Source organism: Petromyzon marinus, chromosome 47, assembly GCF_048934315.1.
Source record: "Petromyzon marinus isolate PM22_M1 ecotype Great Lakes invasive population chromosome 47, UKy_Petmar_22M1.pri1.0, whole genome shotgun sequence".
In the NCBI taxonomy this organism is placed as follows: domain Eukaryota; kingdom Metazoa; phylum Chordata; class Hyperoartia; order Petromyzontiformes; family Petromyzontidae; genus Petromyzon; species Petromyzon marinus.
The window spans coordinates 4,995,387-5,022,790 of record NC_133713.1 but is presented as its reverse complement, the minus strand read 5'-3'; the positions used below and the strand labels follow the sequence as shown (position 1 = coordinate 5,022,790).

The 27,404-nt window shown below is 53.7% G+C and overlaps 1 protein-coding gene and 1 long non-coding RNA gene across 3 annotated transcripts in view; one reads left to right on the top strand and one right to left on the bottom strand.

The window, feature by feature from the left end:
* Positions 1–3,990: 3,990 nt before the first annotated feature.
* Positions 3,991–27,404, bottom strand: part of LOC116952447 (interleukin-13 receptor subunit alpha-2-like) — a 36,129-nt gene continuing 12,715 nt past the window's right edge. For both annotated transcript variants that reach the window (XM_032971800.2, XM_032971799.2), the window contains exons 2-11: positions 23,991–24,070; positions 23,621–23,787; positions 22,579–22,744; positions 20,642–20,768; positions 19,392–19,804; positions 16,777–16,919; positions 14,015–14,194; positions 12,433–12,608; positions 9,102–9,186; positions 3,991–8,515 (exon numbers count right to left, since the gene is read on the bottom strand). In XM_032971800.2, the coding sequence (XP_032827691.2) occupies positions 8,309–8,515; positions 9,102–9,186; positions 12,433–12,608; positions 14,015–14,194; positions 16,777–16,919; positions 19,392–19,804; positions 20,642–20,768; positions 22,579–22,744; positions 23,621–23,787; positions 23,991–24,066 (1,740 nt within the window). In that variant the 5' untranslated portion in view covers positions 24,067–24,070 and the 3' untranslated portion in view covers positions 3,991–8,308. The remainder of the gene's footprint in view (positions 8,516–9,101; positions 9,187–12,432; positions 12,609–14,014; positions 14,195–16,776; positions 16,920–19,391; positions 19,805–20,641; positions 20,769–22,578; positions 22,745–23,620; positions 23,788–23,990; positions 24,071–27,404) is intronic.
* Positions 22,622–23,625, top strand: LOC142931046 (uncharacterized). Its single transcript, XR_012947036.1, has 3 exons — positions 22,622–22,746; positions 22,949–23,100; positions 23,449–23,625. It is a non-coding gene; the product is annotated as an uncharacterized LOC142931046 (long non-coding RNA).

The following is a 27,404-nucleotide window of genomic DNA, read 5'->3' as shown; positions in this document are numbered from 1 at the left end:
CCCACGACCTCCTGTATACCTAGCGAGGTAGTTAACATCTCCTAGCCACCGTGATCATGATGATGAGAGAGAGAGACACGCAAACTCCACATATACAGCAGGCGTCAGGGTCGGGATCGAGCCCACGACCTCCTGTATACCTAGCGAGGCAGTTAACATCTCCTAGCCACGGCGGCGTCCAGAGTTGGGGCACACGTTTGCAAGAGAGGCCGGCACAACCGTGCCAGTCTGCACGGTGAATATGCCGATGGACCACTGCAGCACTCATGCCAAATGAACGGTGAATGGGGGGGGGGAGGCACAGTTGTTTGTGTGTCTTTGTAACCACGAGTTGGTGTGCGGCATCCCATAACCCACCGCTACCTCGCGGTGAACGGGACAGAGCCAAAAACGAATTGCAGAGAAACGAATGCCCATAGGCTAACATGGAAAAACGGAATGCCCCATATACTGTAATGGGGGAAATGCAATGCATAAATGGTTTACATGGGGGGAACGGAATGCCCAAAATAACAAGAGCCATGTTTTTTTTCTCCCAAATTCGGTATTTAAAAAAAAACCCTTTCTAGAGCCGCCACGCGAGTTTTGAATCCGTGACGTCACCGATCAGTCCGTCAAGAGCCGCCGCAGGCTGCCAGAGTTACCCCCTGCGTCATCGGCGACAACTTGGGATGGCGTCAAGGTCCACGGGACTCACGTGGGGACAATGAATGAGCGGCTCATTCCTTTGAGCCGAGTAACCGATTAGCAGGTGCTACATTTGATGTAAACATTTAAACAAGGAATGACGGAGACGTTTGTGAAACGTCAGGCCTGGAATACCAAAGCACCAGTAAATGCACACAATCAATAAATAACACAGACTATAGCTTTATAGTTTAACACGTAGGCTTTCGCGACCAGTATTACTCATAATAAAGGTTAACGGGACGTATTTTTTTTTTACTGATTGGCCGTGTCAGGTGGTGGAGGGGTTGCGACACATTCATAATTAACGCGATCTCACCCCCCAAAACCGTTATTATGTACAGCTTTATGACCTTCATAAATGATCTTTAAAGCACCTTGGACCACGTGAGTCTGTCGCTGTATGGCAGTCTTTCTCCGTGCTGCCGTTAGAGGGACTCCCGGGCTGAACCCAAGCCCCCTGCATCTATCTCGGACGCCTGTTTGGGGTTGTGCGATCGGTAGCGTAGCAGCGGTGAGCGCTACAAACCCGGCCACCCCAGTTCGAGTCTCGCTCACGGCCACCAATACCAGTGACGATTATCTGAAACGGGATCCTGGGCCTCCCCGAGGTCGACTCGGCCTCTATTTGAGGCCGTCCATAAATGACGTCACGCGATTTTGCACGATTTTTGACCCCCCCCACCCACCTCGTCACACGGCGTCACAAAGTCAGACCCCCCCCCTCAAATATGACGTCACAAAGCTCTGCCCCCCCCCCAAACCATATTTCCATTTTGAAAATAATACATGCTTCAAATCGCTTTAAACTGTTGTCATTGTAGTGCGTATTTAATGTGGCGCTACACTCTGATGTTGTAGGAGTGTTGTTATTATTGTTATAACAATTCTATATTTATTTAAAGTTGCGCACTTTGATGTGACGTCATATTTCTCAAACCCCCCCTCGTTACACATCGTCACAAATGTCTGACCCCCCCCCCCCAACCTAGGTGCGTGACGTCATTTATGGACGGCCCCTGATGTGTACTTAGTGCGGTGTGTAGTAAACATCGCCACGAGGGAGACAAAGGCGGCCGGGCGTGGTGCTGGCCACCCACCCCCTCGTGTGCCGTGCCGGCCTTCACAGGTGCTCGCTAACAGCACTTGCCCCTACAGTCTGTTAAGGCTGTCCTGTGTAGGGGGGGGTCTTTGTCTTTGCAGTATAAATGCGAGCAGCATCGTTCCCGCAGATGCAGGCTTGCCTGGCAAGGGAGCGAGTGGAGACGCTGTGGGTAGGGCCCTCTAGTGGTCCCATGACGTACAGCTGTGGGTAGGGCCCTCTCGTGGTCACATGACGTACAGCTGTGGGTAGGGCCCTCTCGTGGTCACATGACGTACAGCTGTCGGTAGTGCCCTCTCGTGGTCACATGACGTACAGCACCCTGGAGCACTCACATTCTTGAGCATGGGGGGGTGGGGCGGTCATAAATGACGTCACGCGATTTTGGACGATTTTTGACCCCCCTCAAATATGACGTCACAAAGCTCTGCCCCCCCCAAGAAAAATAAAACATGCTTCAAATCGCTTTAAACTATTGTCATTGTAGTGCGTATTTAATGTGGCGCTGCACTCTGATGTTGTAGGAGAAAACATTTATTAAAAAGTCTATTTAATTAAGTGGAACGTGTTGTCTATATTTAAAGTTGCGCATTTTGATGTGACGTTACATTTTTCACCCCACCCCCCTCTTGTCACACGTCACAAATGCCTGACCCCCCCCTCCCCCGGTGCGTGACGTCATTTATGGACGGCCCTATGGTGGCAATGCGGTTCAGGAGCTCGATGCCAATGTCGAGGTTCTGCTGCTCAGGTGGTGAGATGTTAACCCCCTCGCCTGGTATACAGGAGGTCGTGGGTTCGATCCAAACCCTGACGCCTGCTGCTGTATATGTGGAGTTTGTGTGTCTCTCTCTCTCTCTCATCATGATCACGGTGGCTAGGAGATGTTAACTACCTCGCCTGGTCTACAGGTCGTGGGTTCGATCCCGACCCTGACGCCTGCTGCTGTATATTTGGAGTTTGTGTGTCTCTCTCATCATCATCACGGTGGCTAGGAGATGTTTACTACCTCGCCTTGTATACAGGAGGTCGCGGGTTCGATCCCGACCCTGACGCCTGCTGCTGTATATTTGGAGCCTGCGTCTCTCTCTGTGGTGTTTCGTACATCCATGCAGTGTGAGAATGAACGCGGGGTGAGTGGGTGGAAGATGTTGGCTCAGTGAAAGGAAATGAAGACCCACATTGCCAGCAACACTTTGAATGTGCATGAACGAAACGATTACACGCATCGCAATGGTGCCTGATTTTTCTCCCGAGTCCGTCGATTTTTCCCCTCCCCATTTCGAAAGGACGACGTTCGTTCAGCGGGCTTGGCTGCTCTACATTTCCGCGTGATCAGCCACTTTGTTCAGCTATCATTTGTGGCCAAGTTCCTTATGTAAAATAGGTCGGTGAGCCTTACCTGGTAAAATAAAACATAGATTAGTTTAAATCAAGGCCGTAATTATAATATATATTGGGGGGGGGGATGTGCCCAATATTCAAATATGCTCAAAAATGTCCCCCCCCAATATATTGCTATAAACAATATATATATTTTTTAAAATATTAATTGCTATGCTATGGAAATAAAAACAACAATTTGATAAACCTTGGCCACAATATCTGGGCTTGTCTTCATTTAACAATGCATAGATTTATGTTTATATGATTGTGGTTATGGTTGTACTGTATTAATCCCTAATCTCTGCCATTACATACAATGAAACAAGAAAAGGTAAAAAAAGAAAAAAACTGAGAGTAATGTAATACAATACACTATTAGACATTAATGTTAAAAAATAAATAAAAAGTCCATCCCATGTGTTAGTTAATTTTTTTTATATTTTAGGCAGGAAATTCGTTTTCAAATGTAGATTTATTTTCTGGGGGGGGGGGCCCTAGACCCCTGAAAGATTTGTTCCCCCCCAATGTTGACTCCATGGCTACGGCCTTGGTTTAAATAGTTAACTGGCCAAAACAACATATCTATATAGGACTGCAGGGCTTGGGCAATTTCTGCTAATGCCTGCTCGCTGGCTGCTGCTGCTGCTGCTGCTTTCCCCGCTTGTCCGGAGTTCCTCCTTGCCCACCCAGCCGTTCTCTCTCTCGACACTTGCGCCACACAGAAATAGGGACCTGGGTTCTATCCCTGACTCGGGCATTATTACAAACGTACGTGCATGCACGCAGAAAAAAAAAACACCAACGCATTCAGGATACCCGCATCAGAAAGTACATTTTACTTAATGTTTTTAAAAGCAGCTTTGGTACGAAACAATACTCCGTAAAATTGTAATAATAAAATGTAAAAATATAGATATAATCCTTACAATGAATTAAAACTGGGCTATATTTCACGGGAATATATGGTTTGTTTAAATTTTTTTACAATCGGCCTTCTTTCACGTAGGCTATACAAACCAGGCTGACTCCACTCGCCAGTTAACTCACGACGAATAAAAAAACACAGGGCTCGACCGGAGCTGTCACGGAGCCTTTTAAGTTCCATTTTTACCGGGAGCTATGAAGCAGCCGCCTCGAAAACTGTCATTATTGCTTTCAAATGTTGAAGTTTAGTTTACTTTTGACAGTTTCAAGGGATCTTATTGTCGTTGTATTTGTCCCCTCGATAACCAGGGAGAGTCACAACGCAAGTTCAAAGCAAAGAGGTTCGCCACTCGAATCCGACGGGCCGTCCCGATTAACACTGCCGGTCTCTATTCGCCTACAAAAGTTTTACATTCTCCGCCTGCTTCACGGCGGACGTTAAAACACCCCCCTTGGCGGCATTCAAAACGAGCAGGCGATCGCATGGCCGGCGTCAGGGCCTCTAAATTCGCCAAATTTGAACAAACAAAAATGATCACCGCCAACAAACAATAACAAATCGCTCAAATGGGAACCCCTCTCAGCAACATCGCCCCCCACCGGCACTGCAAAACTACTGCCGACTGTCTGTGAAAGGGGGCGCTCTCGCGATGGGCCGGCGTAAATAACAAACGTACTTCATGTAAAGAATAGGTTTCACCCTTTCTGCCAATAAAAAAGTTGTGTTACGATGGTAAAACACCAGATACCTTTTGCGACGAATCGCATCTGCATTAACCACGTAAACTTGCGGTGAACATGCAAACAAAATAAACATGCTCTGGTAGTATATGATGATGCATTGCATCTGAAACCGCTTGGGCCACACCAGAGGCGGCTTTCTTCAGAGCCCCATCTCAAAGTGTTAAACCAGAGGACGTCAAAAGGTGAACCAGCACCAAGACAATGCACTATCGATCAATGCAGAGATGATTCATTGCAAAAGGTTTCTGACACAAATAGTTTCTAACACAAACTGTTTTATTGCCAGAAAGGGTTACACCTGCTTTTATATTTTGATACTGGCAAGGGAGGTCCCAAAACGTCCTTGAGTTTAACACGTAGGCTTTTCGCAGATTGTAAATGTTGTGGATTTACCCTCCAACACACTGGTGTGCTGTACTCATAACGAATTGGCATGTGCCGTTTAACGTGACAAACCTTACAAATTGGCGGTGTCGGGCGGTGGCGGGTTTTACGACACATTTATCCATATTGGTCGCGAAAGCCTACGTGGTAAACTCACACACTTATATTTATGCGATTTAACGCCCCCCAAAAAAAGTATTATGAACAAACGTATGCCATTTGGAGTCCTCTGGTCTCACACCGTTTGAGACGAGGCTCAAAAGAAAGCTGTCTCTGGTGTGGACCAATCAGTTTCAAGGACAATGCCAATATATTATCAGAGTATGGTTTTTGTTCGCATTCTGACCAAAAGCATTGTGGTTAACGCAGACATGATTCCTTGTAAGAGGATTTAAGTTTGGTGTTTTAACATCTTAACACGGCTGTTTTGTTGCCAGAAAAAAGGGGGGAAAACCCCTATTATCATGAACAAACGTACTATTTGTATTTTTTTTATTTGTAATGCATTGGCAGCAAAAGTTAAATTGCCCCGAGAGCCTCAGAGCTGGGCCCACACGAACCGGTCCAGTCAAAGTTGTTGTGGTGGCAGCGCAGCAGCCCCGACAAGGGCCCAGGAGCAGCACAACGTCCTCGCGGCGACGGCGACGACGACGATGATGGCGAGTGCATAAATGAACAGAATTGTTACAAAACGATAACGGTCATACAGTATGTAAATATATTTACAGTAGAGAGATATATACATTTGGGCAGGATGAGGTAAGATCAGGGGGGGGGGGGATGGGGGGGGTATGTAAAAGCCCTTCCTTGTCCTGGTGCTAACAGCAGTGGCGTCTCCAGCCACGGCGCGGTCGAGGTGGTGACGGCTCAACTCCTCCTCTGCGGGGGGTCACAGCTGCTGGGGCGACTGCAGGGCCCCGGACAAGCCACGTGCGAGTCCCGGGGACAGAGAGGCCTCTCCCCTACCCACCCCCCCGCCCTCGCCGCACCTCCCTATGTAGTGGGCCTCATAGCCCGCCTGGCTATATACACACATATATATTTGTGATTTTAAAACGAACGTTGTGAATGTATAGCAGCAGCAAGTTAACTGTAGAACGAGTGTAGCTTCAAGATTGTCGAACGGAGTTGTGCTTCCAACACGCTTTGACCCGTAATGCTCCAGAGCAGCGAATGAGGTGTTTCAGAAGTTCCGTTGATGTCTCCCCCGAGCAAAGCCCGGAAAGCGAAAAAGTTATTTTTCAAGTGCGACTTGGCCGGCAGACAACACCCAAGCATCGTGTCCGGTATTGCTTTTCTTTACGTTGAACGCGACACTCCGTAGTTTAGAAGGGAGCGCTCTCCTCAACAACAACATCTTGGTACGCCCAAGATGTTGTTGTTGAGACACACGTAGCGGAGCTCTGCACTCACTGGCCGTGTCATCTGAGACACAGCCAGTGCTAGGTGGCTTGTCCACGTTACCACGTCCGAGGATGAGATCGGGACCGACTCTCGACACGTAACAGAAACGAGGTTAATGTAAAGGCCGGTCGACCAACACTTCCGAGCTGTAGGGTCCCGACTGTCATTTGTGGGGCGGGCGGAGATGGTGGGGTTTAGTCCACAAGTTATCTCTCTCTCGACCACGGCTGTACCGCATTTCATGGTCACGGCCCCACCATCTCTTGCCACTCTTGTATCCTTCTATGCCCCTTCTACATTCTTAGTCGTTGTCGTCTCTCTCTGTTCCTCCTCCTCCTCCTTGTGCTCAATCCACTCTCTCGCTCTTCTCGACCCCTCCACTGGAACAAACTCCCCCCGCCCCACCTCCACGTGAAGCAGTCACCTTCGCTCACGAATTTTCGCTCCTCCCCCAAAATATTCACTTCTTGTTACCAAGCTCATACCACGGCCACCTAAATCCCGACTCTCCCCCCCCCCTTCTAATCACTGCCATTCCTCATTCCTTCCTCATTCTCTCTCCCCATGGCTACCACTCATTCCCCATCCATCCAATTCATTCATCGTCAACATTATTTGCTGTCGTTAAGTTTTCTTTTACTTAATGTACACATCGCAGGTTGGCCCGTCACGACCCCTCATCGACTGTGTTGACCTAATCTTCACCATCACATTCACATGCACCATTGTTAATTATGCATCTGTACAGCGCCTTGGTCAAGTCTCTAGATACATCAAGATAAGATAACATGAAGGCCGGCACGGCACACGAGGGGGCGAGTTGCCAGCACCACGCCGGGCCGCCTTTGTCTCCCTCGTGGCGATGTTTTACACACCGCACCAGGTACAGGGGAGTCCCAGAACTGGTTCAGACAATCGTCACCGGTGTTGGGCGTGAGCAGGAATCGAACTCCCGTCGCCGGGTTCGTAGGGCAGCGCGCTAACCGCTACACTACCGCCCCCCTCTCGATGTACAATACAAACACGCTCACCATAGAGACCCATAGACACACAGATCTATAGGTTCGAATACAGACCCATAGACTCACATAGAGACCCATAGACTCACACAGAGATGTCTAAGGAGGCACCATAAGCCCCAGCAGAGCACATGCAGTCTATGTTTTGTTGTGCATTGAACTAGAGGGGGGAAGGGAGGCGATAAAAAGTTATTTTATGGAGGACAGCCCAGAGTAAGTAGACAGAGTGACGAGTGTGGGGGGCATGACAGGGGGAGATGTGCGGAGAGAGACACAGACAGGCAAGGTGATAAACACAGGGATGGAGGGATGGAGGGACGTATAGGGACAAGGAGACACAGACAAGGAGACAGAGGAGCCAAGGAGACAACCGCAGAGCATAGCGATACTGACGCAGCAAGAGACGGGGAGTGAGAGAGGGAGAGACACAATGCTGCACACACGTGCACACTCGTTATGTAATTATTCGCTTTAGGTGGGGGGGGGTGGGCTGGACTACGACGGGCCTAGGCCTAGGCGCAAGGCTCCTCCTCCCCCAGACGTCACTGACGGTGGGTGGGGGGGGGGCAGTCAACCCACGCTGCGAGCCGGCCGCACGACGCTCGGCCGTGCTGATGACTCCGCGGCCGGGCGATCCCTCCCACCGTCGCCGTGGCAACTACCCGTGCTGCCAGAGCAACGCCGTCTCAGTGCCCACCGTCTCCAGGTTCAGGTATCCGCCGACGCCGCCGACGCCGCCGCCGCCGTTGAACGCCGCCATCTCGGAGAGGACGCACAGCGGCACCGGGGAGCCCTCCTCCGCCTCGTCACCGGCGGCCGCCGGCGGCGCCGCAGGCTTCCCGCTCGCCTGGAAGCCGGCCCAGGCCTGCACGCACGCACAGACGCACGTACAGACACACAGACGCACGTACAGACACACGGACGCACGTACAGACACACAGACGCACGTACAGACACACGTACAGACACACGTACAGACACACAGACGCACGTACAGACACACAGACGCACGTACAGACACACAGACGCACGTACAGACGCACGTACAGACACACGGACACGTGGAAGCATGAGGTGGACGCACGGCGGCGGCGGCGGCGAGTGGAGAAGGAACCGCGCGACTCGATGCGGTTCACAAATGAAAAAGTTTTTTTGGGGTCAGATCGCGGCACGGGTTAAATGTTGCGTCGTACACCCTCCACCGCTCCACCGCAGAGTAATGAAGTTGCCACGTGAACACCGCCGGGCGGCGGTGTTGGCGGCTACGCCGCTGCACGCGGCTGCCTGTGATCCTGCGCTGGAGGCAGCAGATAGGGGTTGGTGGATCATCGCACAGGTGGTTGTGCGTTGACCCAACGCTGGCGTGTGGTTTCCCGGGCAGATAATCGACGCGACGTCGCGCTCTTTCCCTTCAGGGCGCACGCCGCCGTGGCCCTGGCCGGCCCCTTCACCTGGAAGTCGCCGTTGTGGTCGTCGAAGAGGCTCTTGAAGTAGCGCGAGGGGTCCGGCACCCAGGGGACGAGGCAGCGCCTGAGCCTGCGGGGAGGTGGGGGGGGTGACGCAGCGTTGAGCTGTGAGTGTGTGTACGTGTGTGTGTGTTAGTGTGTGTTAGTGTGTGTTAGTGTGTGTGTTAGTGTGTGTGTTAGTGTGTGTATTAGTGTGTGTTAGTGTGTGTGTGTGTTAGTGTGTGTGTGTTAGTGTGTGTGTGTGTTAGTGTTAGTGTGTGTGTTAGTGTGTGTGTTAGTGTGTGTGTTAGTGTGTGTGTTAGTGTGTGTGTGTTAGTGTGTGTGTTAGTGTGTATAGCTGTACCGGGGGAATCTCCATATGGTACAGATATAATGGGAGGCTAATCGATGCCCGGGTGCGGTCAAGGGATGGCTCCCTATTGCTCAACCACGTTATGTATGCTGATGATTTGGTAATAGCTGCTCAGTCAGAGGAGGAGTTAGAGACCTGCTGCTGAGACTGGAGCGTGCCACTAAGAGGTGGGGCCTTACCATCAGCCCCACCAAAACTAAGCACCTGCCTGGGTATTTTGTACCATCGGACACTCCACCCCCACAACTCCCAATCGGTGATGGGGCAGTTGTGGAGAGAGTGGACAGTTTCCCATACCTGGGCAGTGTGCTTATGACTGGCTCCAGTTTAACAGCAGAGGTCTCACTCCGAATCAGTCGAGCGGCAATATCTTTTCATCGGTTGCGTAACGCTGTGTGGAAGCTACCTGGTCTGTCGCTCCGCACTAAGCTTCAGGTCTTCTCGGCCACGGTCATTCCCTCCCTTCTCTACGCTTGCGAAACGTGGACCCCCCTAATGGAACATCTTCGCCGGTTAGAAACATTTAGGCTGGCCTGCCTACGATCCATCATGGGTTTAACCAGACTGGATTGTGTGAGGAGCTCACAAATCCTTGAAAGATCTGGGCAGGGTCCCATCGGTGAGCTCCTCCGGCAGGCAAGGCTGCGATGGCTGGGTCATGTAGCCCGCATGCCCAGCCACCGCATGCCGAAGCAGCTTTTGTTTGGCCGGATTGAGGGGGCTAAGCGGGCGTGGCACGGGCTAGAGAAGAGATGGAGTGATGTGGTACAGGAGGACGTGGAGCTGAGTGGACTTGCCGATGACTGGTACCAGCGGTGTCAAGATCGGCCTCTGTGGAGGAGGCTCGTGAAGGATGCTACTGGGCAGTTGGAGGCAGTCGCCCTCCAACAACAACGGAGGGCGGAGGAGCGACGCTCACAACAACGAGCGGAGCGCCGGGTGGCTAAAGCACAGCAGGTTGGCACAGTAGGGGGCACAGGTGGTGCATCAGCCAGTCATCTCAGTCAGTCGACCCGTGGCACCTGGGTCTGCCCAGTGACCTCCTGCCAGCGGTAGTTCGACACTTCACGTGGCCTCACGGTGCACATAGCCTGGCACAAGCGTCGTGGTGACGTCACCGCCACGTAGTGGCGAATGGCGGTTGTTGTTGTTGTGTTAGTGTGTGTGTGTTAGTGTGTGTGTTAGTGTGTGTGTTAGTGTGTGTTAGTGTGTGTGTTAGTGTGTGTGTGTGTTAGTGTGTGTTAGTGTGTGTTAGTGTGTGTTACTGTGTGTAAGTGTGTGTTAGTGTGTGTGTGTGTTAGTGTGTGTTACTGTGTGTTACTGTGTGGGGAGCGATAGTGTAGCGGTTAGCGCACTGCGCTATGAAACCCGGCGACACGGGTTCAATTCCCGCTCACGGCCAACACCAGTGACGATTATCTGAACCGGTCCCGGGCCTCCCCTAGGTCGACTCAGCCTCAAATGAGTACTTGGTGCGGTGTGTAAACATCGCCACTGGGGAGACAAAGGCGGTCGGGCGTGGTGCTGGCCACCCACCCCCTCGTGTACCGTTCCGGCCTTCATAGGTGCTCGCCAACAGCACTTGCCCCAACAGTCTGTTAAAGGCTACACGGGGATCTTGGTCTTGAAGTGTGAGTCCGGCAAAATAACCCCCTACCTCCTCGTGGTGCGGGACGGGCAACGCTGTCGTGGGCAGTGCTGTGGGGGGAGGGCCAATTCCGATTGGCTCCTCCCCTCATGGCATTTGTAGCCACAACTGCGGGCAAATGCGGGCTTTGGACGGGTTCGAGGGGCTGGTAACCCCTCCACCTTCAATTAATTTCCGCTAAACCACGACGACAAAATTTATTAAATAAGCTTGTGCCGGAGGCCCCAGGGAGACAGGCGTCTATGACGTCTCCTGGCCAAACCCCAATTTGACGGAGCCAGAAGACTCAATCCTTACCCTCGGGGCTCCTCCAGAAACAACAAAAAACCACTACGTGTGGCCACGTGGAATGTTCGAACGCTCACTGCGGAGGAGAGGCTGCCACTCCTTTGTCGGGAGCTGGACCAGTAACGCCTTGATGTCTGTGGTATTCAGGAGGTCGGGTGGACCGGCTCTGGCTCCTGTCACCATGAGGGGTGGACATTCCTCTACTCGGGGCAGGAAACTGCCAAACAACAGGGAGTGGCTCTTATTCTAAACAAAAGAATGAAGGGGGCGTGGGAGCGTGGCGGTGAGGTGTGGGAAGCTGTAAGCCCCAGGCTATTTTGGGCTCGCCTTCCCATCAACCAGAGGCGAGGAGTGGTGGTCGTGGTTATTTATGCCCGCACTGAAGACGAACATCGGTGGAGGAATGTAGGCAAAGTCGATGAGTCAGATGCCTTGTTCGGCCAGATCTAGGGGGCTAAACGGGCGCGGCACGGGCTAGAGAAGAGATGGAGTGATGTGGTACAGGAGGACGTGGAGCTGAGTGGACTTGCCGATGACTGGTGCCAGCAGTGTCAAGATCGGCCTCTGTGGAGGATGCTTGCGAAGGGCGCTACTGGGCAGTTGGAGGCAGTCGCCCTCCAACAACAACGGAGGGCAGAGGAGCGACACTCAAAACAATGAGCAGAGCGCCGGGTGGCTAAAGCACAGCAGGTTGGCACAGTAGGGGGCACAGGTGGTGCATCAGCCAGTCATCTTAGTCAGTCGACCCGTGGCACCTGGGTCTGCCCCGTGACCTCCTGCCAGCGGACGTTAGACACTTCACGTGGCCTCAATGTGCACATAGCCTGGCACAAGCGCCGTGGTGACGTCACTGCCACTAAGTGGCAAATGGCGGTTGTTGTTGTTGTAGTGTGAGTGTGTTCCTGTGAGTGTGTGTTCGTGTGAGTGTGCGGGTGTGTGCTAGTGCGTGTGTGCGTGTGCGCTTGCAGTCACACACGCACACACTCTGTGGAGTGTGCGCGTGTGCGCTTGCAGTAGGAGGGCGCTACCGTTGGCTCTTGTACACGAACACCACGGCCAGCACCACGATGCTCAGCGCGACGAGCCCGCTGGCGAGGAACCAGGCGAGACGCTGGGGCTCCTGGCTGCCCAGTGCCCCGCTGGGGTCCGGGTACTCGGTGACCCGAGTCCGATGACCGGTCGCGTTGCCGTCGCCGTGCGCGTCCTGTCGCGACGAACGGGGCAACGGGCACAGATCTGGGTTCACCAAAAGCCTCTGGCGGCTCGCAAGGAACGTTGGCACTTCATGATATTCCGCCAACCCTGTTCTTATCGCCGTGCATTTAACAGCACCATGTACTGTTCACGTTCAAAGTAAAGGTCGCACTCGTAACACAACAAGTGCTTGCTACAAATGAACCACATTACCTTGGTGATCTCGTCAAGGAACAGAGACCACTACGCGAACTCCGCTCATCCTCGTAGCGGCTTTTGGCTGGCCATCCAATGAAGCTGGTCACTGCGTCGCCCATCTACAGCCGTCTGAAATGATCTTCCCTCCGATATTATAAAGCCAATGGTGCTGCGTTACTTTTAAATGGAGATTGCAAACTCATTTCTTTAAAAATGTTATTTTTTAATGTTTAGTTTGTTCTCCTTCCCCCTCACCTTCGATTAGCACAGTTGGCTACGTACGGTGTGAAAGAAGTTCAACATACACACATACCATACACTCGCCCGCTCGCTCACTCACCCAAGCACTCATTCATTCACCCACACACCCACTCACTCACACCCATCCACTCGCTCACTCACCCACTCACTCAGCACACTGCAGGTCACAACCACTTCTCTCTCCGCTTCTTCCATCGCACTGCTCCACTATTGGAATTCCCTCCCATCGTCTCCTCCGAAGCTCTCATAAATCAACCGTGCTCAATTAAAGCACCACTATTAAATCCGATCCGTTATTCCTCTGATGGCGCGGTGTTGTTGCTGCCCTAATGGGCCTTTTGTGCCTGTGCTTAGTTACCTTTACCTTACACATAGTACCCGTACAGCCGTGTACACACCATTGATCTTAAGCTTTCACGGTTTCAGTTATACATGATCATTATTATTGTAGATTTTCGGTACAGCCTGGACAGCATCTCTGGCACGCGTACATTAATTCATTTATTTTTGCATCCGTTTATTATACATGAGAGCGATGCAGCTGGGATTCACTAATCACAGCATGTGATGTCATCCTCCCCAACCCATTTTAGATTGAGATTCAAGTAGAACGAGCCACAAGGTTGTCTGGGAAGGAGGGGGGGGGGGGCACAGCCAGTGCTGGGCTTGTCCACGTTACCATGTCCGAGGATGGGAGCGGGAACGACTCAAAAAGTAACAGAACTGAGTTCAACGTAAAGACTGCTGGACCAACATCTCCATGACTTTCCATCTCGAACGCCAATCGTCAGGCGGTGTTTGATGGTGGGGTTCTCGTTCGTATGGTACGTTGAACTTCTTTCGCGCCGTACCTAGCCAAGCGAGCTAATCGGAGGTGCGCTACCCATTAACTTATCTCCCTTTTTGTACGACGGCCGTAGAGACCGCCCGCAGCGCAATCGTGTCACGGCAACGCACCGCGCAGAGCGGGGCCGGGCTCGGGATGTAGCGGGCCTCAGGGCTCCACTCGCTCCAGAGCCCCCTCACGCCGTGCACCGTGCACCGCCCGGGCCGGGCCCTCACGCGGAACGTCACCGCGTGGCATCCCTGGGTCTCGGGCTGCGGCCACGAGGCCCTTGGCTCCGACACCTCCTGGTGCTGTGGGGAACAAAGACAGAGACCCCCACCCACCCACCCACCCCCCGCAGCCCAGCCAGCCATTAAAGAGACCATTGGGGGCAAGTGCAATTTGGCATCATTCATCAGAAATTATACGTTACTTGTCATAAAATTGCGATGTCCACCCTGACACACGTTCAGTCAACAGAGCATTACTCTAGTCAGGGAAGAGACTCGAGATGGTGACAATACAAAAAATTGCCGTTAGCATTGCTTCAGCAAGCCAATGTAATGCCCTCTAATTGAAAATCACGCATCACTCTTGATTAGTAATTGATATTTTTTTGGGCCAGATCGCGCAAGCAAAACGTGCGCCTCACACCCCCCCCCCCGCCCCACCGCCGTTGGGGCAAGCGCTGTTAAGCGAACAGCGAGTGTGAAGAAGAAGGAGAAGGAGAAGAAGAAGAAGAGGAAGAAGAAGGAGAAGAAGAAGGCCGTGACGACGGCACAGTCAAGGGGGTGTGGCCCACAACACCACGCCCGGCTGCGTCTGCCTCCGCAGTGCCGACATCCTCTACACACCGCACCCAGGTAATCGTTTTAAGTCTGAGTCAACCTAGGGGAAAGGGACTCGCGCACACGTGCACACACGGTAGCCTCAGTGTAGCTTTACTATGCACTATGACTAAACTATTGCGAACTAAACAACTTTTTTTTTATTTTACCAGTTAAGGCCCACTCAGCCATGTAGCTCTTTTTCAGAAGCAACCTGGCCACAAACAATAGCTCGACGAAGTGTCTTATCACGCGGACATTTATAGCAGCCACATACTCCGAACGCTTGATGTTGACTGCTAAATGTGGAGGGGCAAAACCGGAGGACCCGGAGAGAAATCCACGGCACCATGGTGAGAGGGAGACAAGCAAACTCCAAATGGACAGACGTCAGGGTCGGGATCGAACCCACGACCTCCTGCACACCAGGCGAGGGAGTTAACATCTCCGAGCGACCGTGGCGAGTGGGAAGTGTCGGCAGCAGGGGTTGTAAATATCGGAATTTGTGTCGAGGCCCTTCCGCCAGCAGCGGCTTGAGCGAGCAATTGCAGGGCTGCGCCTTTGCCTTCCTGCCAATCGATGCCATCGACTCCTAAAATTCCACTGGAATCGATTAATGATTCCTGACTTTAGGAATTGTAATTAAAAAAAACAAATTCGAGTCTGACGATGATTACATGTTCACTGGTCGAGCACGTGGTCGAGCACGTGGTCGAGCACGTGGTCGAGCACGTGGTCGAGCACGTGGTCGAGCACGTGGTCGAGCACTGGGTCGAGCACGTGGTCGAGCACGTGGTCGAGCACGTGGTCGAGCACTGGGTCGAGCACGTGGTCGAGCATAGGTTCTGAATCGTGATCATTATTCTAATTCCTGTCCCATAACTCCTTATATGGGCAAACAGACGCCTCGGGTGAAACTCGTTTGGCCACTACGCACCTTCGTTATATTTATCCTCGCCGAGCGCTCCACATCTCGCAGACCGATTATTTCGCTTCACAACGTCGTGACGATGAGATCACCCGAGCGGCTTCAAACACTTTGGGCGCCCGGCAGCCACGCGTGGGCGACTTGCGCCGCAGAGATCGACGCAAGAATGGCAAAGGGCGACGGCGAAGATCAAAGAGCTCCGTAGGCACCAGGCGACGACGCTCGCACTCGCGATCGGCCACGTCGCCGCCCCGGTGGTTGGGCGGCAGGGTGGTGGCGCTGCGGTGAGGCCCGTGTCTCGCGGCGAGAAGGGCCAGGGTTGGATCCCCGGCCACTGGGGTCCCCTTTCTATCTCCTCCCAATGTTCTGCACGTGCCCCCTCCCCCTCCCCCCTCCCCTGTAGCTAAACCCAAAAGCGTACAGTGTAACTGTAGAGTGTAAACTGGTGGTGTTGGCCAAAACATCCCAACGCTTGACGAAAAAAACAACGCCAGATTTTTGCGAAAACTTGGCAGGACCCTCCTGGAAAAGAATCTTGAGATTCGGCGAGGCTTTTCTGGGTAAACTAGTGTCAAATAAAACTGATAAATAACAATGTACCACGATGCCGTGTTCTCTGCGGTTGAACACGAAGCGTCGTGCTGTGCAGTTTTGCTGCCCTGTGGTACCCACCACCACTGCTACCACCACCACCACTGCTACCACCACCACCACCACCGCCACCTCTACCACCATCACCACCGCTACCGCCACCGCCGCCGCCACCACTACCACCACCGCTACCGCCACCACCACTGCCACTGCTACTACCACCACCACCACCACCGCTACCACCACCACCGCTACCACCACCACCACCGCCACCTCTACCACCATCACCACCGCCACTACCACCACCACCGCTACTACCACCACCACCGCTACCACCGCCACCACCACCGCTGCCACCACCACCACCACTGCAACCACCACCACCACTGCAACCACCACCACCACTCCTACCACCACCACCACCACCGCTACCACCACCACCACCGCTACCACCACCACCACCGCTACCACCACCACCGCTAAAACCACCACCGACGATCCTCACATCCCCGTAGTGCCCACCGCCACCCCCACTGGCGGTACTCACATCCTGCGGTCCGCTGTGGATCCGCATGTCCGTCTGGTAGCACGTGGACTGGTGGCGCTGGTACCCCGGCAGAGGATCCCACTTCACCAGCAGGCTGCTCCCGTTGAGGTGCGCGTGCAACTCAGATGGAGGGTCTGGCTTCACTGCAGGAGAGAAAACGGCGGACACGCACGCACACACACACGCACACACACACGCATACACACACACACGCACGCATACAACAACAACAACCTCCATTCGCCACTAAGTGGCGGTGACGTCACCACGACGCTTGTGCCAGGCCATGTGCACCTTGAGGCCACGTGAAGTGTCGAACGCCCGCTGGCAGGAGGTCACGGGGCAGACCCAAGTGCCACGGGTCGACTGACTAAGATGACTGAGATGACTGGCTGATGCACTACCTGTGCCCCCTACTGTGCCAACCTGCTGTGCTTTAGCCACCCGGCGCTCCGCTCGTTGTTGTGAGCATCGCTCCTCCGCCCTCCGTTGTTGTTGGAGGGCGACTGCCTCCAACTGCCCAGTAGCATCCTTCACGAGCCTCCTCCACAGAGGCCGATTTTGACACCGCTGGTACCAGTCATCGGCAAGTCCACTCAGCTCCACGTCCTCCTGTACCACATCACTCCATCTCTTCTCTAGCCCGTGCCGCACCCATTTAGCCCCCTCGATCCGGCCAAATAAAAGCTATTTCGGCATGCGGTGGCTGGGCATGCGGGCTACATGACCCAGCCAACGCAGCCTTGCCTGCCGGAGAAGCTCACCGATGATACCTTGCCCAGATCTTTCAAGGATTTGTGAGCTCCTCACACAATCCATCCTGGTTAAACACAGGATGGATCGTAGGCAGGCTAGCCTAAATGTTTATAACTGGCGAAGATGTTCCATTAGGGGGGTCCACGTTTCGCAAGCGAAGAGAAGGGAGGGAATGACCATGGCCGAGAAGACCTGAAGCTTAGTGCGGAGCGACAGACCAGGTAGCTTCCACACAGCGTTACGCGGCCAATTAAAATATATTGTCGCTCGACTGATTCGGAGTGAGACCTCTGCTGTTAAACTGGAGCCGGTCATAATCACACTGCCCAGGTATTGGAAACTCTCCACTCTCTCCACAACTGCCCCATCACCGATTTGGAGTTGTGGGGGTGGAGTGTCCAATGGTACAAAATACCCAGGCAGGTGCTTAGTTTTGGTGGGGCTGATGGTAAGGCCCCATCTCTTAGTGGCACGCTCCAGTCTCAGCAGCAGCGTCTCCAACTCCTCCTCTGAACGAGCAGCTATTACCAAATCATCGGCATACATAACATGGTTGAGCAATGGGGAGCCATCCCTTGACCGCACCCGGGCATCGATCAGCCTCCCATTATAAGTGTACCAAATGGAGATTCCCCCGGTACAGCTATTGAAGGCTTCACGAACTACGTGGTTAAAATAGATGTTAAATAATATGGGAGCCAGAGGACATCCCTGTCGCACCCCAAGGTGTACAGGCAATGGCTCTGACTACCGGCCACGTAGTTTTACCCGGGCCCGCTCACCATCATGAAGGTCCTGATTGATCGTGAGCAGAGGGTCAGGGACTCCAAAATCACGAAGAACAACCCAGAGCTTAGGCCTACTGATGGTATCATAGGCCTTGACCAGGTCAATAAAGCAGAGATGTAGGTCTTGTTGGAATTCCCTACACCTCTGCTGTAGCAGACAGACAGAAAATATGGCATCTGTGCAGGACCGCCCTTTCCTGAAACCGCATTGGGGCTCCGCAAGCCTCTCCTCAGCGTGCCTGGCAAGGCAATGTTGAATAATCCTTGCCAGGACCTTTCCCAGCACACTGAGGAGTGAGATGCCCCTATTGTTGTTACAGTCTGTGCGGTCCCCCTTATTAAAAAGGGGGATCACCAGGGCATCCTTCCAATCCTGCAGAACCCGTCCAGTGGTCGAGACTGTTGTTATGATGTCATATAGGGCAGTCTGTGCACAAACGCCACCCTCCTTCAGCATTTCGCTTGGGAGATCATCTCTGCCCGCTGCCTTTCCTGGTCTCAGACTCCGGATCGCCTTCAGTACTTCCTCAACAGATGGCACCTCAGCCAGCCACTCACAGGGGGTGACTTCTTCCAATATTTGAGGCACCGCAGCCTCAGCAGGGTCATCCTCACTTTGTGCCACGATATTTTCCTGGCTGAGGGATTTTCCCTCCCCCAGGACCTCACAGAAATGCTCAGCAAATCTGCGAACCTGTTCCTGGGAGTCGGAGATTAGATCACCGTTTTTTCCCCTCATGATGGTAATAGGTGCGGCACTGCAGGTTACTTTTTTATGGAGTTAAATAGAGATTTGTGATCGTGGGCCACTGAGACAGACTCCATCTCCTCAGCAACACGCGACCACCACCCATCCTTGCAGCGCCTCACGGCTCTCCGAACCTCCGAGCGAAGGCTGCGGTAAGCCTCCTCATTCTCTGACGTGGGATTCTGTAGCCAATGACAGTGGGCCTGTCGCTTTTTCTCAACTATCCTGAACACGCGCGCACACACGCGCACACACACACATGCACACGCACACACACACACACACGCGCGTCCTCATGCGCCGCAGAGGTCGAGGTTGCTCACCCAGCGATTCCACGGGCAGCGGGCAGTAGAACGGCGTCACGTTGTGGTGGGCGCTCGTGCCGTTGATGAGGATCCTGAAACTCCGGTACTCGGGGACGTCCGCGAGCGGCACGCAGCAGCGCTGCGTCACGAGCGCGGCCCCCCCTGCCCCCGGCCCGGCGGCTCCAGCGGCTCCGGCGGTCCGTCCCGTGGCCTCCGCCCCCGCTGCCGAGTCGGCCGCCCCTGCTGCCCCGCGGGTCGTGCTCCACGTCCCGGACGGAATCCCAGCCCGAGTTTTCCGCTGTTTTGTCGCGGCCTTCTTCCCGTGCCCGGCCCCCCTGCCCGAGTGGTGACAAAGCTCTTTGGCGGCGTCGGCCGTGAGCCTCTCGTGAGTGCACGGGACGCACCGGCGCGTGGCGTTGAGGGTGCTGTGCCTGGCTCGTCACGGCACGCACGCACGGGCGAGGCACACGGGGTAGGAGTGGGCGATTTGATCCGAGCAACTATCTCGACTTGTTCTTTGTAAATGTGGAGGGGACCCGGAGAAAAATCCACGTGAGCATGGGGCGAGACACACGCAAACTCCAAATACACAGCAGGCGTTAGGGTCAGGGACGAACCCACGACCTCCTGTCTACCAGGCGAGGTAGTTAACATCTCCTAGCCACTGCAACGCTGCCGCCAGCAGGAAGCTCTCGGTTCCAACATCGCTACTGCACGGGACAGGATTCGGCATGAAGCAGCAGTCTGGCCGGTCGGTGATCCGGCACTCGCCGATTCACTTGGGTCACTCGCTCACTCGCTCGCTCGCTCACCGGCGGTCAGTCGCCTCCTTATCACTCTTATATCACTGCTGCCACGGTCACCGCGACCTGTGAACCTCACTCATCGATTCTTCCACCCATACGACATGCTGGGTGTTTCACTTCTCTTTCCGCTTTTTCCCCCACACTGCTCCACTTTGTAACGCCCCCCCCCCCATCGCCTCTTTTAGCCAAACGCTTATAAAAAAACGAATCTTGCTCAATGCAAGATATGCATCACGCTCTCAACGCAACTTTGATCGGGTGCCGTTTGTTGGCGGCCTTGTGACGCGTCCTGAGCGCGCAACAGAGACCCTCGCATCCTTGGGTGCGTCTCTGTCGCGGACGGCAATGGCATAAATGAGCAGGACTCTGCTCTGCGGGTTTTGAAGCGCGTACGTCAGGTATAGGTGTGAATGTGTGGTGGGCGTGGTGGCGTTGAGGTGCGGGGGTTGTCTGGAGGCACACCAGTAGTAGAGAGAGTACTCGGTGTCGGCGCTGGCGTTGGGCCCTCGTGTCCACGTGCACTCCATCGTCTCCGCAGCCCCAGTGAGCAGCGCACAGCGCACGCCGCTCGCCGCACTGCCAACCAGTCCTGAATACGCGCACGCGCACACAGTCACACAAAGACAAAGATCCACCCGTGTAGCCTTCACAGACTGCTGGGGCAAGTGCTGTTAGCGAGCACCTATGAAGGCACACGAAGGGGGTGGGCGGCCAGCACCACACCCGGCCGCCTTTGTCTCCCCAGTGGCGATGTTTTACACACCGCACCAGGTACTCATTTGAGGCCGAGTCGACCTAGGGGAGGCCCAGAACAAGTTCAGATAATCGTTACTGGTGTTGGCCGTGAGCGGGAATGGAACCCGGGTCACCGGGTTCGTAGTGCAGCGTAGCGCTAACCACTGCACCAAACCTCCTCCTTATGACTCACACAAAGGTGCACTCACGCACACACAGGTGTATGCATAGACGCAGGTGGGGGCACACACACACACAGGTGTATGCATAGACGCAGGTAGGGGCACACACACACACACACGCGCGACACATGGCAACCTCTGCATGAAAATATGAGTGTTTAATCTCACGATACCTTAGCCCCATAATACTGAGAGATGATCGCCCTGCATCCCAGAACTCATAACCAACTGAAGGTTTCCTTAAGAGTTATATTCGTAGTACAGTCAAACCTTGCCCAACGGGCGTTTTGGCTACATGCGGTTTAACTAACGAGGTCCATTTTCCGGCTCTACACGATCTGACGCTTCGAAGATCCTCAACTCCGCGTCGAAAAGTAGTGTGCCGTCAACTTGAACTGCATATGCTGCGCAATCCACTGGTACTGTATATGCTGCATACCACAACACACGATCGCCATCTGCTTCCTTCTGAGAAAACCCCACAGCTGTTCCACAGTCGACACACGACCTTCAAACTCTTTCCACCTCACCTCCCTGTGGTCGCCAACCTCTGGGCCTGTCTCGGTCACCCACCCTCCACCACCCTACACACGCGTACCACCCCATCACAACCTCCTCCTCTCGAAGCTTACACAGATGCTGCCACTACTTTCCGTCACATTCCACATTGTGAAGGTTCAACATCCTTACCCTGCCAACGCTATCCCAGGCTCCTTCAACCAGCGGCCGAGGGTCAAAAACGCCGACCTAATCCCGGGGTCCAAATGCGGCCGTGAATGCATGTGGTGCTGGCCACACCATCCCCCCCCCCCCCCCCCGTGTGCCGCCCTGGCATCACTGGGTGCTCACCGACGATGGTGACCTCAACAGTCTGCCAGGCGAAACAGGAGTGTGTCGTGTGTGTGTGTGTGTGCGTGCGTGAGTGAGTGTGCGTGTCTGTTGGCACAGTAGGGGGCACAGGTGGTGCATCAGCCAGTCATCTCAGTCAGTCGACCCGTGGCACCTGCTGGGTCTGCCCCGTGACCTCCTGCCAGCGGGCGTTCGACACTTCACGTGGCCTCAAGGAGCACATGGCCTGGCACAAGCGTCGTGGTGACGTCACCGCCACTTAGTGGCGAATGGCGATGGTTGTTGTTGTTGTTGTGTCTGTTTAGTGCAGGGAGCGGGGCAGTCGCCAGCGCGCTGCGCTACGAAGCCGGCGACCCGAATTTGATTCCCGATGACGGCCACCAACGCCGGCGACGATTATCTGAACCGGTCCTGGGCCTCTCCTATGTCGACGCAGCCTCAAACGAGTACCTGGTGCGGTGTGTAAACAGGGCCATCGTTGTGGAAACAAAGGAGGCCGGGCCTGGTGCTGGCCACCCACCTCCCCGTGGGCCGTGCCGGCCTTCATTAGGCGCTCGCTAACAGCACGGGGGATCTTTGTCTTTCCCGCATATTTGTCTCTCTCTCTCTCTCGTCTGTTTGATTGCCGCTCACCCCGCGGGGAGGAGATGTCCACCAGCTCGCTCCAGTTGCTGTACCGCTGGCTCGAGTTGGTGCACGCGTCGGCGTGCCACGAGACGACGCTGACGCGCGCCCGTGCGTCGGCGTGACTGAACTGGGAGTTGGTGTAGTTGGTCAGCGGCGTCAGGATGCACTGCAGCTGTGAGCAGCGTGGATGGGGGGGGGGGGAGGACCTCGGTTAGCTCCTGCGAAGTGCCGGAGGCCTGAACCACACACACATCCGGCGATTACACCGTGTGTGTGTGTGTGTGGCCTTCAGAATTATTATAATATAATAAAACTCTTATATAAGCGCACAACTTCATCTGTGATGAACGCTGCACTTTCCGTCGTTTTCATGCAGGGGGTGCTGCAAACCTACACGCACCCCCTGCATGAACGACGGAGGCGCAGGGACAGACGTTCGGTTACGTTGGAATCGATCTGCAGACGGCGGTCTTCTCGCACGGCCAGCAGCTCTATGTCACCTTATCTCGATCCCGCAATCCCAACCAGGTGAAAGTCCGCATCAAACCGAACCCCCAGCAAGGCCATCATCTACTTAACGACGAGAGAAAATTCACACGAAATGTCGTTTTAAATTAAGTTTTTCAGATGTAAAATGATAAAAGCCTTAAATGAAGAAATACAATTATCTAATACAAAACATTATAAAATTCAAAGATGTTTCATTTCAAAACTTCTAAACGGAGCATCGGGTGCTTGCGTGAATGCGTCGTCCGTGTGCATTTCTGTTGGTGACTTTCCCGGCCAAAGGCCGTAAATGGTTGTGAGGGGCGCCACAGGCGATAGGCCTTCAAAATCATACGTAATAAATATTATAATTGTCGACTTGTGACGCAGCTTCACCGCGCTGGTGTTCGCACACTCTTCAAGAGAAGGAGAGGATGACTCGGAGGTGAGGTGGGCAGCAATGGACGAGCAGCGGAAAGGCAGCAGCCACGTGGGCGAGGCGGCACTACCAGCAACTGCCCGAGCTCTGCAGTCCTCTATGTCGGTGTTACCGCCATCGTACCTCCTTCCTCCTGCCGGCGGAGTAGTCGAAGATCTGCAGGGCGTACTGGACGAGGCCGCGGTCGCCCTCCGGCTCGGACGCGTTGCCAGGGGGATCCCACCGCAGGCGGAGCTGCATGGGGTACTCTGGGGCCACCACACGCAGCCCGCTTGGGGCCCTCATCCTCTCTGCGAAGGGAGGGCCACGTCGCTACGTTTGGCGGTGGGAACTTGCGTGGCTTTATTTATCGTGGGCGGGGAGGGGGGGGATAGCACATAGCATGGCACAAGCGCCATGGTGACGTCACCGCCGCTTAGTAGCGAATGGCGGTCGTTGTAGTTATGCAAGTAGGTGACCGCGAATGGGTGAGTGAGCGGGTGAGAATGCTCACCTGCATGCGTAGGCCCCGTGGAGGCGCACAGGGTGAGGGTGAGGAGCAGCAGCAGGCCCGGCGGCACAGCCTTCATCCTCCTAGTGGGGGGGGGGGGTAAGGTGCAATGTGGGAAGCAGGACTGAGAACCACCACCTCGGGGGCCAGAGGCGGACAGCGCCATCAGTGTGGGCCCGTCAAGGGTGGCTAGGCACGTGGCCTCTAACCTATTAACTATAAACTATTTTTTTCATTTTACCAGGTAAGGCCCACTTAGCTAAGGAGCTCTATTTCAGAAGCGACCTGGCCACAAATGATAGCTCAATGATGTGGCTTAGCACGTGGAATTTTATAGCAGGAGCCAAGTACTCGAAGCGCCTGTTTCTAAAATGCATGTTCTCACCGACTACAGGAGGCTGCAGCTGATCGAGATAAATAGACAACACTACGAACAGTCATAATAATATTATATGGTTCTTTCGGTAAAGTCACGTAGAAAGGAAATAAATTAAATAATAGAATACGTCAGCACGTCGGAGTCTCGATCGTTATCAGAATGAACCAGACAAATGGCTCCACCAACTACGAACGGCCATGCACCACCACCCACGGAATCGAGAAAGAGCTCTCAATCTGTAAATCCTCTCCGTGTCTGGGCCCGGGTGAGTTTTCCCGTGTTTTAGTCACCATATTGCGCACCCCTTTTATCACTCCGCTGCTGGATGAATGCCTCTTCTACACCGTATCGGTCATGGGGACCGTTTCACCATACTCCGCCACGCTGGTCGGTGTGGGTCGGTGAAGCGCTGGCAGGGTGGGGGAGATGGGGCCCAGTTCAGATATCGATCACCGCGGATGTCTCTGTGGTCAGTAATCGAACTGGGGCCACCGGCTAATACGCTAACCGCGGCACCACCACCCCTCCATATGACTCATTCCACAATCTTGCGGAACAGTCGCCCTGAAGGGATTCCCTATCGCACGTGATTGATTGCGTTCGGACGTGATAACACTTTGTGCCCAAGGAACCACCACGTGAAGGGGGGGGGGGGGGTAGTGTCCAGGATGTAATGCACAGTTAGACAGAAAGGAATGGGAAAAAATCAGAATCTGCATTCACAGTGGGGGAATCCGATGAGCTATGAAGCTCTTTTTCAAAGGGAAGGGAAGCGATGCCGGGATGGAGGTCCCCAAGATGGTCGAAGAGGAGGCCATGGCTCACGATCAGCAGCAGGAAAGGGAGGAGGAGGAGGAATGGCGGTGCCGAGGTGTCGGGGATGAGAGGGTGGTGATGACGATGAGAAGGGAGGGAAGAGAGGAAAAAGAGGGAAGGAGCGAGCAGAAGTGAGCCGCACGGAGGAGGAGCAGGAGCGGCGTCTGTTCTCATAGGGGGCAAATGGCGCGGAGGGATTCAGAGTGGGCGTGGCCACACAGTCACGTGGATTACGGAAGGCTTGAGCTGGTTTAGATAGAGAGAGAAGATGATGGAAAAATAAATTACATTATGAGACCTCCTTTGCCAGTAGCAAGATATAGTAATGGGTTTTTACCCTTTTATCTGGCACCAAAACTGTATAAAGGTGTCAGTTTTGGTGCCAGATAAAAGGGTAAAAACCTATTACAATAAATTACATTTTTGGGTGAGAAACGGAGTGGGGGGGGGGGGGTGTAAGGGAGAGGGGAAGGATGGGGAGGGGGATGAGAGGGGGAGTGAGAGAGGGGGGATGCGATGGGAGTCTAAGGAAGAGGTGGGGGATGAGAAGGGGAGGAGGAAGTGATGGGATTGTAAGGGAGAGGGGAGAGATGGGGAGATCTCGAGAGAGGAGTGGAGGCAGCCCCGATACTGCTGCTGCTGCTTGCAACTCGGGAGATTGCATTGTGCTGAGTCACAGCTCGTTGGGTCCAATAGGGCAGACTTTAAAAAAAAAAACGTCGCCTGTTACTTTGTTTTTTAAATTGTAGGCAACAGCGTTCCTGACGAATGCGTTGAGTGTGCATTGTGTGAAATGTGCACCACTGCAAGCACATGAGCAGCAGCATCAACCAATAATTTGTTTCAGCTATGTATTTGATTTATTCATCTCAACAAAATATTTTGTCGTCCGATGCTGTTCATAATGCCATCTCATCGTCTGCTCCGGCCCCACATACACCGACGTCAAACATTTTGCTGCAATTGAACGGAGCTGGCGTACTGTATTTCAAATCCTCCAGACACAAAATATAGATATTTAATATCGTGAGTAGACAAAGCATCAAAGCAAGAACCTTTCTACACAAATAATGAGTTTAAATTGCAGTAGTGCATAACAAGGTCCTCTATACAAGACGTTTGGACAGTGTGGAAGAGAAGGCCAAACACCGTCTACCTAGAGGGGCTGTCTCGACCTCCCTCTAGCGGAGGCTACACGGAACCCAACCCTAAAAACGAATAAAACCCCTAGACCCCGGCCACCCCAGTTCGCTTCCCGCTCGTGCCCAACACAAATATTTATGGTGGCAAATCTCTTCAAATGGGGGAGGGGGCATCTCCATTGACACACCAAGCGCGCATAGCAAACATGCACCGGCAGCACATGTACACGTGTTGTAATAAATATAAATACAAAGTTCCCCCGTGTAGCCTTCACAGACTCTTGGGGCAAGTGCTGTTAGCGAGCACCTATGAAGGCCGGCACGGAACACGAGGGGGTGGGTGGCCAGGACCACAAACGACCGCCTTTGTCTCCCCAGTGATGATGTTTACACATCACACCAGGTACTCATTTGAGGCTTTTAAAATCGACAACTTCCACCGAATGCATTCATACCATGAACGTCACCACCCAGCCATCTTACGCCACTGCAATCAGAGGGAGAACCCCGCAGCAACATCCTCTTCATCCCAGCAGGAGCCATTCAATACTCCTCTTCTACGGTGTGAACGAGACGTCTTGGGAGAGGCGGAAGCACGCCCACACTTCACCCCAACACACAAGTAGCAAACCCGTAATCGCAGGGGTGGAGAACGTCCGGCCCGCGGGCCGTATGAGGCTCGCAAAATCATTGGGTCTCTGGCCCTGCCAAGGCAACTGCAGGCGGGACTCGAAATTCAACAAATCTAGGTAAGAGCAAACCTGGAAAAGCAGTTGCGAGTAGCAACAACATCGTCAATACCGGCTAACATCATCACACGCCTCTCCAAAGAGAGGCAGTTCCTGCCCATCACATTAGGGGCGAGTTGCTTAAATGTTTGACCAAATGTAAGAGGCTCATTTTTAAGTTGATAATTTTTGTATGGCCTCGCGAATGACGTTATAAATTATCCAAATGGCCCTCGGCAGAAAAAAAGGTTCCCCACCCCTGCCGCAATGGAAAACTGCTGTGGCCCCGCGCTCCTTCGGCGTAAGAGGAGCAGCAAAACGACACGAACTCTCTCTCTCCCTCTCTCTCGTC